The sequence below is a fragment of the Nannospalax galili genome, unplaced genomic scaffold (assembly GCF_000622305.1).
Source record: "Nannospalax galili isolate Female #2095 unplaced genomic scaffold, S.galili_v1.0 scaffold809, whole genome shotgun sequence".
Lineage (NCBI taxonomy): Eukaryota > Metazoa > Chordata > Mammalia > Rodentia > Spalacidae > Nannospalax > Nannospalax galili.
In genome coordinates this window covers 1,355,970-1,372,010 of record NW_008360015.1, presented here as the reverse complement: position 1 = coordinate 1,372,010, position 16,041 = coordinate 1,355,970, and the positions used below count along the sequence as shown (strand labels likewise).

Here is a 16,041-nt window from a genome sequence, read left to right as displayed (position 1 = left end):
AGAGAGAGAGAGAGAGAGAGAATTTTCTAGTGAGGATTTGTTGTTGTTTTGAGTCAGTCATATATTCAGGCTGACCTCAAACTCCCTGTGTAGTGAAAGATGTCCTTGAACTTCTGATAATTCTGCCTTACTTCCCAAGTGCTGGATTGCAGGTGTGTGCCACCTTGCCCAGTTTATGTGGTAGAGAGAGAGAGAGAGAGAGAGAATTTTCTAGTGAGGATTTGTTGTTGTTTTGAGTCAGTCATATATTCAGGCTGACCTCAAACTCCCTGTGTAGTGAAAGATGTCCTTGAACTTCTGATAATTCTGCCTTACTTCCCAAGTGCTGGATTGCAGGTGTGTGCCACCTTGCCCAGTTTATGTGGTACTGTAAGGGAACCCAAGGCTCTGTGTGTGCTATACAAACATTCTACCAACTGAGTCACATCCCTAGCCCCATGAAATTGTTTGTTTGTTTGTTTTGATCTTTTAGAGACAGGGTCTCCCTGTAGCCCCAGCTGTCCCAGAAGTCACTATGTAGACCAGGCTGGCCTTGAACTCACAGAGATCTAACTGCCTCTGCCTCCTGAGTGCTGGTATTACAGGCATGCGCCACCACGCCTGGCTCAAAATTATTAAGTTTTAAGATTCACTGAGCTCTCCAGTGGGACTTGACTGTAGAGTGGCCCAGCTACTCTGGCAGTTTCTCATGAAGTTAAACATATACCTGCCCTATGACGCAGCAGTTGACCTCCTGTGTATTTATCCTAGAGATATAAAAACTTGTGTTCATACAAAGACCCATACATGATTATTCATATCAGCTTTGGTTGGAATAGCCCCAAACTGGAAGCAACCCGAATGTTCTTCAGCATTGGTAAACAGTGTGATCGATCCATACCATTAAATACAGCTAGCAAGAAGAAAGAAAGAAAAAAGAGGAATAGACTATTGATACACCCACCACGTTGAGTACTTCTTAAAGGCATTGTGATGAGTGAAAAAGTTGCTTTCAAAGGTCATATCCTGTATGATTCCATTTATATAACATTCTCAAAATGGCAGAATTAGAGCTGGAGCTCACCCGACACCCTGGGTCAGGATGGGTGGGGAGGGTGTGACTAGAAAGGGACACATAAAGGAGATCTTTGTGTTGACGGCCCATCCTGCCGTCATACAGACAGTTCTGTCTCAGGAAAAAAAATGAAGAATACAAAAATTGCCAAAATCCATAATCCATAGTATTATATAATTGACTATTTAATGGATTTGTGAATGAATGCATAGTAGTTGTGAAAATGTCATTAGGGGTTCTGGAAGAACCATATCTAGGAATTCTAACATTATTATTATTTTTTTAATTTAAGCCACTGTGTGGTACATACCATTACTTACATTCCCAGCACTTGGGAAGTAGAAAGAGGTGAATCTCTGTGAGTTCCAGGCTATCCTAGTCTACATAGTGAGTTCTAGGCCAGCTAGGGCTACACAGTGAGAACCTACCTCAAAATTATTTAATATTGTGTGTGTGAGTGTGAATGCATGTGCCACGGTGCACATGTAGAAATTAGAGGATAACTTTCAGAAGTCGGCTCTCTCCTGTGTGGATTCCAGGGATCAGGCTCAGGTCATCAGGCTTGCATAACAAGTGCCTTTACCCACTGAGCCATCTCACCTGTTCCTTTGTAATATTTTTACAATTCTTTATAACTGTTCAGTTATTTTTAAATTAAAAGTTTAAAGGGGGAATTGAGAAAAGCCTGAAGCAATAGCAGCTGTAGCTACAGATCTCCAGTAATCAGGTAGAGATCTTGAAGAGAATGGGGCTGGACTGGCTTTGGGGGCTTGGTGGCCACTTGTAGACTCAAGACAGCTGCCTGTTCCAGCATCACAAAACTAACAAACTTCCAGTTAGGCCAAGCAGAGTCACCTCTCATGTTTTTCATTCATTTTTAGAATACACTGAAATGATAGCAAAACAGCACGTGCGCATACACACACACACACACACACACTCACACACTCACACTCACACACACACACTCACTCTCTACCCCATAAACCTGTAATGCAGAGACCTGAAGAAGAAACATCTGTTGACAAAGAAAATTTGGGAAGATGGCTGGAGATGTAGCTCAGTTCATAGAGTGCTTGCCTGGCATGCATGAAGCCTTGAGTTCTACCCATTGCACTCCATAAACCAGGCATGGTGGCACACACCTATGTAGCACTTAGGAGATGGAAGCATGAGGATAAGAAAAAAGATCAAGGTTATTCTTGGGCTACATAGAGAGTTTGAGACCACCTGGGTTACATATGACCTAGAAGAAGAAGAAAAAGAAGGGAGGAAAGGAAGAAAGAAAGAAGGAAGGAAGGGAGAAAAGATTAAAATACTTTGAATAATAGAAGACCTAAAGAGTCCATAGAGAAGTATTGGGGGTTAGTGAATCATTCACCCTAGAACCCAGTGGTCAAGGGTAGAGACAAGGGTACACAGGGCTGGGATGGGAGTCTGTATACAAGGTGGTTAAATTCCCATGTTCCCTTCCTGCTCCCAGCCACTAGTAGCAGAGCTCCTTTACCTGCAGACCAGAGATTTAATCTGAAGCTGTGCTGGAGCTCAGATCTTGAAAGCTCCAGGGGGTAAAACTCCACAGAGGAATTTGGTGGACACTGGCTCAGCACACTCTGGTTCCCAGCCCCCCTTCCTAACTGGTGAGGAGGCTAACCACCTGTTAGATACCTCTCCTCTCCACCCAGTGACTGAAAATTAGGAATGCCTCTGTAGAAACAGTGGCTCTGAGTGCTGTCCATGGCCCATCTCTCCACTGCCTTGTAGTACAGACTTATGATTGCAGACACTAGACACGAGCTACCTGCACCCACAGCTTTCAGCATTAGGTAGAGCTCTACTCATAGACTGGCTTAAAAAAATGTGTGTTCGTGTGTGTGTGTGTGTGTGTGTGTGCACACCACACATGTATACTGGAGGCTAGGAAAGGACATTGGATCCCCTGGAACTGGAGTTATGTGTGTTTGTAAGTCATCCGATGTGGTTGCTGCGAACCAAATTCAGATCCTCTGCAGGAGCAGTATGTGCTCTTAACTGCTGAGCTATCTCTCCAGTCCCTGAACTGGCTTTTAAAACTTACCAGAAGCCAGGCATGGTGACACACACCTATAATATCAGCACTTAGGAGGCCAAGACAGGAGGATTGTGAGTTTGCAACCAGCCTGGGCTACAAAGAAAGACCCTGTCCAAAATACAAATAACATTACCATAAGTTCGATGAAAGCATTTAACAGAGGGATACTAAATAATATAATTAGTAGATGATGCTATGAGGAGCTGAAATAGAACATTCTACAATTGTTCAGAGAAAAGAAGACAGTCTTCATAAAGCAGGACTAGGAAGGTGATTTCTAGAAAGAGTTAAACACTAAAGCACTCTTAGAAATAAAAGAAATGTATATATGATATTAAAACCATCAGACATGGTGGCACATAACTATAAACCAGGGGCTTGAGGCAGGAAGATCATGAGTTTGAGGCCATCCTGAGCTGCATAGTAAGATCTTGTCTCAAAAAAAAAAAAAAAAAAAGCTTATATAATAGTATAATAGGAGAGTTGGGATGTAAAGTTGAAGATATTTGTCAGGTGTAGAACTTAAAGACATAGTGGAAAATTAGAGAAAAGATAGATAATGAATTCAGGTTGCATAAAACCTTCATCTGAGCTCCAGAAGGAATAGAGTGTCTTTGTTACTTTCTATTGCTGTGATAGAAACACTGACCAAAACCAACTCGGGGAGGATAGGATTTATTTTGCCTTCAGCTTACAGTTCATCATGGAGGGAAACCAGGGCAGGAGCTCAGGGCAGAAATCAAAGTATAGACCATGGAGGAGCACCACTTACTGGCTCACTCCTCTGGCCTGTGCTCAGCCTGCTTCTTATACACAGGACCATCTGCCCAGAGTGAAACTGCCCACAGTGGACTGGGGCCTCTCACATCATTCAAAAATCAAGAAAATGTCCCATAAACATAGCCACAGATCAATTCAATGGAAGTAAGTCCTCAACTGAGGTTCCCTCTCCCCAGATATGTCAAGTAAACAAGTGAAGCTAGCCAGCCCAAAGAGATGAGTAAAAGAAGCATTTTCCAGATCCAACAAACCTAATTTTCCACATGGCTTGAAGCCACTAAGTGTCCCATAAAATAATGGAAGGGATACTTCCAGTGAGACAGACCAGTATTCCATTTTACAATGTAGGGATCAAGAGATACCTTCTGAAAATAAGCTTTGAAAAAAAGGGGAAAGTCTAGAGCTAGGGAGATGACTCAATCAGTAAAATGCTTGCTGCTCAACCATGAGAACCTGAGTTCAAATCCCCAGGAGCTGCTGCAGGTGACTGTGATCCCAGTGCTGGGGAGGTAGAGTCTGTCAGATGCATCCCTGGGTCTTGCTGGTCAGCCAGTCTAGATGAACTGGCAAGCTCCAACGTGTGTGAGAACCTATCTCAAAAAACAAAGTAGAGAACAATAGAGAAATATACTCATCATCGACCTCTGGCCACCACAGAAACATGTACACAAATATACACTACTACATTCCCCCCCAACACACACTCCCCAAAAGTAGGAGGGGAGTCACATACCAAAATAAAATATAGCCATTGGCTTCTCAATAGCAAAAGTGGATGTTAAAGACAGTGGAGCAACATCTTAAACATTCTGAGAAAGAGAGTTTGGAATACCATACTCTCCCCAGCAAAATAGCAAACAAATCCTGAGGTATAAGTAGTTTCAGGGTTAGCACGATGGTTCATTTGGTGAAGGCACTTATTGCCAGGCCTGATGACCTGTGTTTGATCCCTGGAACCCACCTGGTGTAGGGGGAGAACTGACTCCCACAAATTGTCTCCTGACGTGAGACATGGCAAGCTCTTATTCCTGACTCCCCTTCCCCCACAAGCACACAATATATAATTTCTTAAATCTTTTAAAGTAATTTCAGGTGCTGGAGAGATGACTCCGCAGTTAAGAGCACTGGCTACTCTTACAGAAGACGCCAGTTTGGTTCCCAGCACCCACATAGCAGCTAACAGTTGTTCTTAACTCCAGTTCCAGGGACTCCAACGCCCCCATCTGGCCTCCATGGGCATTACATGCATGTGGTGCACTTACATACATGCAGGCAAAGCACTCTTACACATAAAATAATTTTTTTTTTAAATTTAAGTACTGTCAGACACACAGGAGCACAGATATACCTCTCACACATCATTCTTATATCATTTTTGAAGAATGATCTCCGGCAAAAAGGAAGAAAGTAGGCAATAGATTTCCAGCTAATGAAAACTCAGCACAGGCAGCCAGAGAGGGACATGCAAAGACAACAGCCTGTAGATGAGGTGGCAGTCAGGTGAGACTGAGCAAGAGGACAGAGAGTCCTTGGAAGAGATTTCAGGAGGAAAAAAATGAGATGGAAGATCATTTGTATAGTTAAGAAATAATATCACTAGGCCTGTGCTAAATGTGACACCACATAGTAAAGGATTTAAGGTAGATATATAAAACAATAACAAGGGGGAAAGAGTGACAGTCATTAATCCCAGGAAAAACAAAAAGGCTTTACCAAGAAAGGAAACATAATCTTTAATGCATTGTGTAGTCACCAATATTTACAGAGTCACAGTAAATACTCTTGGTTTACTAGAAAGTTGTTAATTATACAGGAAGGATGAGGGAATGTGATTGAGAATTAGGTCCGCCTGTACTGTATAGAAAGCTAGAGCCTCCTGAACTATATAATAATAAGCTAGAAGCTACTATCCAAAAGGGAAAATGTGATAATATTCAAAATGATGGTAATAGATAGGAGAGCAACAGCATGACTGGAGCATTCTTGGGAGTAAGAGAAAGAGGGAAAAGGTTGAGGCATATGCTTTTTCACTGTAACCTTCATCATTGTTGGATCACTGAAAATCCCCTTGTATTCTCTATGCCCAGTACTAATAGAAAGTCTTTAAAATTTTTCTGAAAGGTTTGTGTGCAAAGCATCTGTCCCTCTGAATGTTGGGTAGTTTTTCATCCTTATCTGGTCATCTACAAACAGTATATGCATAGTGAGAGGGTTAGAGAGACCTGAGCAGTGCATTTGGAATGATTAATATAGGGCAGCACATTGGTCCTAGATGGAGCAGATGTCCACATTCATCTTATGTTTGTATGCTCTTGGTCATGAGGCCAGCACCCCTGATAGTGGTTTGTTGTCTGTACTTCAAGTTTAGGCAAAGATTGCCTGGAAGTTTCTATTACTTCATAGCCAAAACATTGCCCTTAATTATAAATTAAGTTGAAGTAGTCCACTTGTGAAGACTGTTTCTTAATGCTAGAATGACAACAATTAACAAGCTACTTACACCCAAGAGAGCGGCTTGGCTTCTGTGCCCACAGTCCCTGTGAGGCATGGTAGGGATGTGACTGTCTGCTGCTTGCTCTGTTTATAGCAGGTTCTTAGCAGCCCTTGGGCACCTGAGAACTGTGGGGGTTATATCTACCTTGCCACCTGTTCCAAGAGGTCATTGGTATTTCTACATCTTGATTTGTGGGCTAAGGATTTGTCTCAGTTGGTAGGGTGCTTACCTAGACTGCATGAAACCCTGTTTGATACCCCAAACTACAGAAAACCATGTGTGATGGCACATACCTGTAATCCCAGCACACTAGAGGTAGAAGCAGGAGGACTGGAAGTTTAAGGTCATCCTTGGCTACATAGTGAGTTTGAGGCTAACCTGGATTACATGAGACCCTATCTCAAAAAAAAAAAAAAATTTTAACTGGGCTTTGTACTGTCTATACTATAGAGAGTATATAGGAATCTTGTGCCTCACAGCAACAGGATCTAGATACTCCTCCACCTATTGATTATTAATTTGTTTGTTTTGTGTTTGTTTGCCAGAATGTTATGGAACAGTTCAATCCTGGACTACGAAACTTAATAAACCTTGGAAAAAATTATGAAAAAGCTGTCACTGGTAAGTCTATTTTTCTAAATTGTTTAATATAAAGCACACATGAAAGCTGTTCAGTCAATATTTTATGTATTTTAAAATATGTAACACTGAATTTTTAAGATGTCTTTAAATAAAAACAATTGTATAATTTGTAGACCTTTGCAGTGATAGTGCAGAATGATATTAATGTTTTTGAAATGAATGAATCATAATCATGAAGCCACTGTATGGGATGTATTTTAACTTTCAAATATGCATTTTGACATACAAATTGGGCTTTTATGTTATTGCCATGAACTTTTCTTTTTAAATCAAGTTCTTTGTGAACTAATAAAATATATAAGATGTGTACTTAAAACATTTGAGGAGCTGGAGAGATGTCGCCGTGGTTAAGAGCACTGGCTGCTCTTACAGAAGACCTAAATTCAGTTCCCAGCACCCACATAGTGGCTAACAAACCATCTGTAACTCCAGTTCTAGAGAATCTGACACCCTCTTCTGACCTCCACAGGCATTGCACAACACAGATGCACTTAAATACATGCTAACAACTGTCCATAACTCCAGTTTTAGGGGATCCAACACTCTCCTCTGTCCTCCACAGGGACTGTATGATACAAATGTACTTACACATGCAGACATAACACTCATACACAAATAAAAATAAATAAAAGTAAAATAATAAATTTTAAAAAATTGTTTAAGTTTGAACATGGCTAGGTATGGTGATGCAGGCTTTTAATCCCAGAACTTGTGAAGCAGAGGCTGGTGGGTCTTTGTGAGTTCCAGGCACGCCTGATAGTAAGATCTTGTTTCAAAACAATAGCAACAAAAAATATTGACTATTAGTGTCCTGCCACCCAAAAATCATTCTTTTAGCTTTATAGAAGAATTTCTTGCCTTTGGATCTACCACTTTTTTGTGTGTTTTGGTTTTTTTTTTTGAGATAGTCTCATTCTGAAACCCAGACTAGCTAGCCTTGGACTCAGGCAGTCCTCCTCAGCCTCCCAAATGCTGGGATTAAAGGTGTGCCAGTACTACACCTTGTTGACATGTCACTTTTGATAGTAACGCAAGAAATAATATTTTTAGCCTTAATGGAAAGACATCTAAATTAAAGATTGGGCTTAGAGTCTCATTTCAAAGTAAGTGCTTCATTGAAACTGAATTTGAAGACAGATCTGGTGACACAAGTCTATAATCCCAGATACTTGGGAGGCTGAGGCAAGAGGATTGCAAGTTCTGGGCTAGCCTGGGCAACTTAGCAAGTGCTTATCTCAAAGAAAAGGAGAGAGGGAGAAGGAGAGGGGGGAGAGATAAAGGGAGGGAGAGGAGAAGGGGAGGGGAGCACTAGGAGTATAATTTAGTGGAAGAGTACTTGCCTAACATGTGTAGGGCCCTAATTTCAATCCCTAACGAAAAAATAACTTCAAGCACTGACATTTGCCTCTCTTCGTGAACCCAAGTTGTGAGCCTGCTTGAGAAGGTTTTCATTGACCAAGTTGGTACACAGCTGCTCCTGTGCTTCCCTACTGAAAGGGAATGCTGTTAGAGAACTTCAATAATCACCTTAGAAAATGGCCCAGGAAAAGAGGGCACTGGCTGGGTCCTAGGCTGTGGGTGACAAGGAACATGGTAGTTAGTTGCAATCACTGGAAAATTAACCTTCTACCGCTCTCTGCATTTTTGCCCACAACTTTCAGTGTCTAGAAATACAGCATATGTAGGACCTTGCTTCTCCCCTCAGCAGCATCTGTGCCTTCTGTAGGCCCCTTCCCTCCTCTGAGAGCAAAGCTTAACATTGCAGCTCTCTTCTGGTGATAGCTCAGTCAGGCCACAGAGTCACTGCTATCTCCATTCCTGGTAAGGAAATCACTGTGACCTGTAGAATATTTTTTCCTCTGTATAGCTCTGAGATAGCTACAAGCTGAGTTATTGAGCCGCTTGCCTTAGCCTCCTGTTAATAAGGCTTCTTGAGAACCCCAAGGTCTCTTTGTCACTTCAACACCTCCTGGAGATGACTCTGTACTTCATGAGTATTCCCAGAACTCCTGCAGACCATCTGATTATAGTTTTTCCAAAGTCACTGAGAATTTTAGATTCATTTATAAAACCCTTTGTAATCAACAGATTACAAAGGTGGAGTGATATGTGACTGGCTAAGGATGCTATGTGATGCTATGTGGACCAGAGCAGGCAGGAGGCCTTGCAGGAGCTGAGCTAGGTAACAGGCGTGGATATCAGCATATAGACACTGCTTCAAGCAGAAAAGATAGCATGTAAGCTGAGGCCTGGGAGCCGCACTGGCGTGGGGGAGATGCCTTGACCAAGTGGGACTGCACATTATCAGCTTAGATATGTACTGTGGTGGAGCATCAGGCACCTACTGTTGTGCAATAAACTGAAGCTTCCCACAAACTTAGTATCTTGAGATACCAGTTTCTATTTCCCCTGTAAAGGCAGGGTAGCTCTCTGGACTCCCAGGGCTCATGCTGCTGTAGGGCTCATGCCCCTGAGGGCTAGACACACAGTCTCCCCAGGGAGCCCCCCCAATCAGGACCACACTGGGCCCTCAGTATAGCAGCACCAGCCCTGATGTCTAGTCCTTACCAGGCTCCTGTGCAAGTCATCCCTGCTGGTACCACACTGGCCAAAGCAAGTCCCATGGCCAGTGTCCCAGGGAACCAAAGACTAGAATCTGGAGGAATGCAGTCCCTCGACACCATTACTGAAAAAAAATCTGTCATGAGCCTTTTGAATGTGGGCTGGTGAGAGGCCAGTAAAGGCTCTGAGAAGAACAAAAACCCAATCAAATTTTTATGGAAAAATTAGTCGTGGTATGTATGTAGATTACCTTAAATTGATGGGGTGGCTTACCAGCTGCTAAAATAGAACTCATATGCTTCCTTAAACAGAAAGAAGCAGAAACTCTCCTGGTGCACAAAGTGGGGGCAAAGTTACAGAAATACTATTTTATTCTTTATTAGTTCTGGATAGGTTACATAATTTTAAGTTAATTTAGCTTAATCATAAAAGCAAAGATATTTTGCAAGACTGAAAAGGTTACATGGTTTTAAATTTGAGTCAACAGTTAATGAAAAATCTTAATGTGTAGATGCAAACCAGAAATTTGAACCGTTGTGTAATCCTGAGAGCCACTCTCCCACTAATTTTGCGCTTCATCTTATCAGTGCTTTACAATTTAAGCTCTTCATTCAAACATGCATCTATTAACTTGACAGTTCACTGGCTTGGCTACACACCTTATTTTTAGGTGGAGTTACTTTTTTTTCAGTTCTAGATGAAGTACCATGATTTAGAGCTGAGGCAGGGAAGTACCTCAGCAGGAACTGTATACACTGGGCTGACTCACACTGATCTTGGGGTCAGCCTAAGTATCCCCTTAGCAAAAGTCGTTGGTAACATTACCCACCTCTGTCTTAACATTGTCAGGTAGATTAGCTAAGTAATGACTTGAAAAGTCTAGCTTTCATTGTTAATTACATTTTAGGTTACCTTTCAATTTATAAAATAATATTAGAGGAGAGCATTGCATTTCCTAACTTCTATGCAGATATAGTAAAAAGCCTTTATTTGTAATTTTTAAAACTGCAATAAATGGTAAAATAAAATTGCCATAAAATACAGTGCTTTTGGCCTACAATACCTTCAGCAGCACTTGTACATAATGAATTCTGTGTCCTTTTCTGACCATTTTTTATGCTTTCCCTTAAAATCCACCTTTTAGAGCTAGGGATGTAACTTAGTGGTAAAGTTACATGTGAGAATTAAAAGTACAAATAGGGGCTGGGAAGATGGCTCAGTTAGTAAAGTGCTTGTCTTACAAGTATAAGGACCTGAGTTTGATCACTAATATCTCCATAAAAGTGCCAGGGTGTAGTGTCGCACACTTGTAATCCCAGTGCTGGGGAGGCAAAGGCAGGCAGATCCTTACTGGCCAATAGTCTAGCATAATTGGTGATCTTGAGGCAAATGAGAGAGAGATCCTGTCTCAAAAGAAGTGGATGGCTTTCCTGCGGATGACCCCCTGAGGTTATCTTCTGTTCTTTACATACACACGTGTGTACACATAACATTAATTAATTAATTAAAGATCCACTTTTGAGCAGGGCCTGGTGGCATAGGTTCATAATCCCAACTAATTGAGAAGTTGAAGTAGGAGGATTACATGGGCAAGGTCAGCCTGAACAACTCAGCAAGACCCTCTCTCAAAAATGAAAAAGTAAAAGGGACTGAGGATGTAACTTTGTAGTAGAGCAAGTGCTTAGCATGCACAAGGCCCTATGTCCAAAACCTAGTACTAGGGGTACTTTTAAGAACAAATTCATAATGAGTTCTGGGCCAGATGAGACTCTGTCTCAAAACAAATAAACAAAAAGAACTATTGGAACAACACAGCTGGTACAGCCTCTGGCTGGCTATCTTGATGGTGATAAGAAGAGGGGGGTCAGGAGTCCTTTTAGTTCCTGAGCTCTAGAAAAGACTGATTTCTGTGTATGAAGGCAGTCTCTGAGGGGAAAAAAGTCCTCCTCAAATGACAGTAGCCAGACTGGATCTTGTTGAAATGTTTGCCTGTACGTACACCATTCTCCCCAGGCTGAGTTGCCTGTAACATGGAAAAAGCCCCACTGCCATTTGTCCAGCCCTCCCTGACATTAATAGGGAACTTTACAGATGAGCAGCTTTCATTTCCACAGGGATATGTATCTTATCCAAAACACCTTTGGAATCAATTGAAGGAGAAACATAATTTTAAAATTAGAACCCAGTTTGTATTGCAATAAAAAACTTTCTTGATTCTGTTAAAAGTGGGGGAAAAAAGAGAATGTTCAGTTAGTTTTTAGGTGTCATTTTTTGTTTTAGAATGCTCATATTTTTCCTAAATTTTTTTTTTTTTTTTTTTTTTTTTTGTCTTTTTAAGACAGGGTCTCCCTGTAGCCCAGCTAGCCTGGAACTCACTGTGTAGACCATGCTGGCCTTGAACTCACAAAGATCCACCTCTGCCTCCCAAGTGCTGGGATTAAAGGCATGCACCACCATGCCTGGCTTCATAGATTATTATTTTTTTAATACTGGTAATAAATATGTTGGTTGGTGTAACTCAGAATGTCTTTGAAGTACTAGGGATTGAAATAGTGCATGCTAGGCAAAAGCTCTGCATTGAAGCAAGCCCCTGTTTCCTCACCGGGGAATTCTAGGCATGTGCTCTACCACTGAACCATTCCCTTAGTACCTCACTAAAGGATTCTAGGCAGGTGCGCTACCACTGAGCCACACCTCTTCACTGGAGGATTCTAGGCAGATGTTCTACCACTGAACCACATCCCCAGCCCCTCACTGGGGGATTCAAGGCAAGTACTCTACCATTGAGCTATGCCCCCCATCCCCTGACTAGGGAATTCTAGGCAGGTGTTCTACCACTGGCCACATACCCAGATCCTCACTGAGGATTGTAGGTAGGTACTCTACCATACCACTGAGCTGCATCCCCAGCTCTTCACCGAGGTATTCTAGGCAAGCACTCTTTAGGTCTTAAGCCCTTTTATTATTTTTTTAAATATTTTATTTTTTTATGTGTATGAGTATATTATTAGTTTTTATTTTGAGATAGGATCTCACCAAGTTCCTCAGGCTAGCCTTAAACTTACTCTGTAGCCCAGGCAGGCTTTGAATTCATAATCCTCCAGCACTAGCCTAATGAGTAGCTAGGATTACAGACCTATACCACCAGGCCTGGCTATGTTTTTAATAGAAAAAGGAAATTTGCCTTCATAAAACAAGCTCAGCAGGGCGTGGTGACGCAGGACTGTCAGCACTTGGGAGGCAGAGGCAGGTGGATCTATATGAATTCAAGGCCATCCTGGTCTACATAGTGAGTCCCGGGTCAGCTGGGGCTACAGGGAGACCCCGTTTCAAAAAGACCAAAAAAAAACAGGCTCCTAGTTTACTACACGAAAAGACCCCTAAGTAATAGCATGGCTGATCTGTACTGCTGATGTGTACCCAGTGCCAGTATGACATCAGGAACACATGTGCCCAGGAACTTGTATCAGGAGCAGGCAGGGTGTTGTGGACTTCAGCACCTGCTACACCAGTCTGGTCCCAAATCTTAGAGCCAGAAGGGTCTCAGGAATGCTGGTAAGAAAACCTGTGTCACTTCTTCCTTTCCTTTTTTGAGTAACAATTTTGTGTGTTACATTCCTGTTTAGCTATGATCCTGGCAGGAAAAGCCTACTACGATGGAGTGGCCAAGATTGGAGAGATTGCCACTGGGTCCCCTGTGTCAATGGAGCTGGGTGAGCTGACCATCCATTTTTCATAAAAAACCTAACTTACCATCCTGGGCACCTGATAAGTGTGTGTCAGGTGTCCCAAATTGAGAACACAAAGGAAAGCTGACCAGGCCCTGTAGTTTGGGCCTATGGAAAGAGGTTTCTTGAGAGCAGATCAGGCCTGTGATCTGGGTGCTAAGTTGTTGGGGTCCTTCACCCTGCCTGGTAGGAGTTCCACTCCTGTCTCTGCTGCTTGGATTCTGATCTGTCAACCTGGGTCCCTGAAATTCCAGCCTGGAAAGCTGTGACCTACATTCTGAACCAAAGAGGTGGGTGAGCTAGGCCTGGACAGACAGCCAAATGCTTCCTGTGACTCACCTTGTGGAAAAGGACTCCGTGACTCCTTTAACTCTTTTTCGTTGCACTCTAGGCTCCTTCCACTTCCACAGTGGCCTTTGGTTGTGATTTTTTGGGTTTTGCTGGTATGAATGGATCCCCTGTGCGGGCACAGAGGGCAACCACACCCTAGGCAGCCCCCACCCCAGCCTAGGGAAGCTGGGCTTCTATTTACAAAGCCCCAGCACTGCAACCATCTCCTGGGGGGCGGAGGTGGGGGGCAGGGTCACTTCGCAAATAGACCCACAGGTCACCTTTATCTTTAAAACTTGTTGAATGTGTTTTATTGTGTAAAGGGTAAGATTTCTGCATTAAGAGTATTTGTCATAATTTGAAGGATTCTGAATAACAGATAGCAAGGGTGGATGTGAGTTTAAAGTGTCTGTCCTGTGTGTCCATCTCTACTTAAAGTCAAGTAATCTTGAGGGTTCTCAAGATTGCCTGGGAAACTCACTGATCCATCAAAGGCCAAGAACAAACAGAAGGCTTGATGCTGGTGGCAGGGTGCTCCTAGGCACAAGGTCAATCTGGGTTCATGTTCTCCTGCTGCTTCATGCTTAAAGAGTTTATGAGGCTGTAGACAAAAGGCACTGCGTGAAATGTCTTCAGTGATTTTATATGAAGAACAGCAACCTGCCATATTTAATAGAATTGATGGTTTTGGTAAGCTTTCGAAATCCCGACCCCTGTGCTGTGGTGCTGTGACCTCCCAGGTCCTGGTGGAGACGACCTATAGCTACTCTTAAGCACCATCAGGTTTAGAAACACATAGGCTGCCTTATGTAGCAGATAGCAACATTTAGGACATTTGGGGCGAGTAGCTAATGATAGGGTTCCAAAAATAGGACTAAATTAAGAAGAAACATCCTATTTGTGTCAGGCATCAGGGAAAAGTATGACCTTTATATTAAAACATATGGCACTCTGACTCACCACCATTCAGCCTGCCTTTTGAATGTTTTATGAGTTTTGCTGCTGTTTAAATAAGACTTCTGTTCCACACCTTACTTTATTCAGCCGCGACTTCATAACATTGAATCAACTATTTCCATAGCAACAGTGTTGTTATAAACACCTCCTTGAAACTCCAGTTTCTGTAGTGAAAGTGTGTTTTGAAGGTGAAGGCTCCTTCATACCCGTGTATACTTTATGAACAGGGAACATAAGTAAAGTTTTAAAGTTTAAGTTTTATTGCTTCAAGTTGCCCATTTGCTTATGTCCACTGTCTCATAATTACTACTTTTTTACCCATTTACAGCTTTTCTTGATAAAAGCCTACCTCAATAATCCTTGTTTTGAAAAACCTAATAATTTCTTTTGACTTGCATAGTTTTTCTTCTGTTGGTAATATGTAAAATACCATACTGTATCTGCTTAAATTTCTAAAACAGAAGAGTAGTAAATAATTCATATATTTAAAAAAAAAAAAGTCGGGTGTGTTGGCTCACATCTTTAATCCCAGCACTAAAGAGGCAGATACAAGCGGATCTCTGAATTTGAGACTACTTGGTCTACATAGTGAGATCCATAACAGCCAGGGCTATATAGTGAAACCCTGTCTCACAAAACAAAACAAATAGGGAGGGAGAGAGGGAGGGAGGGAGGGCGGGCAGGCTGGGGAGATGGCTTCATGAATAAAGTACTTGCCACACAAACTTGAGGACCTTAGTTTGAATCCCCATCCTTGGTATAGAAGTAGGACATGGCAGCATGTGCCTGCAATCCCAGAGCTAGGGAGGCAGAGAAAGGAGGATCCCTGGGCCTTGGTGACCCAGTAGTCTCCCCAAATAGGTGAATTTCAAGTGGTGAATTTCAAGTTCAGTGAGAGATCCCCATCACAAAAAATAAGATGGAATACAGATTAAGGAAGACACCTGACATCAACCTCTGGCCTCCACAGCATGTGTACATCTTCACAGGTACCCACATAACCCTCCCTACAAAAAGAAGAATGAATGACAAAAGGTAGATTGTGTTTTTCTCATTTTTTAGTATCTTAGTGTGGTTATTGGCTTTTGGTACTGGTATTCATAACTTTATGAAACTTGTTTTATAAATTTCACATAAGACTGATAAGAACCTGTGCCTGGTGTCATATGCCTATAATCCCAGCACCTTGGAAGCTGAGGCAGGAGGATCATTAGTGTGAGGTCAGCCTGGGCTGCATAGTGAGGTCCTGTCTCAAGAAAAAAATAAAGGACTGGGCCTGGCAACATGGCTCAGCAGACAAAGGTGCTTATGGCCAAGTCTGACAACCTGAGTTCCATCCCCAGGACCCACTGGGTAGAATGAGAGAACCAACTCTTGCAGGTTGTCCTCTGACCTCCACGTTTGCCATAGTGCATGCACGTGC

At 42.3% G+C, this 16,041-nt stretch overlaps 1 protein-coding gene across 2 annotated transcripts in view; it reads left to right on the top strand.

The window, feature by feature from the left end:
- Window positions 1-16,041, top strand: part of Baiap2l1 (BAI1 associated protein 2 like 1) — a 139,103-nt gene that overhangs the window by 50,664 nt on the left and 72,398 nt on the right. For both annotated transcript variants that reach the window (XM_029559114.1, XM_008824024.3), the window contains exons 2-3: window positions 6,945-7,020; window positions 13,230-13,316. In XM_029559114.1, the coding sequence (XP_029414974.1) occupies window positions 6,945-7,020; window positions 13,230-13,316 (163 nt within the window). The remainder of the gene's footprint in view (window positions 1-6,944; window positions 7,021-13,229; window positions 13,317-16,041) is intronic.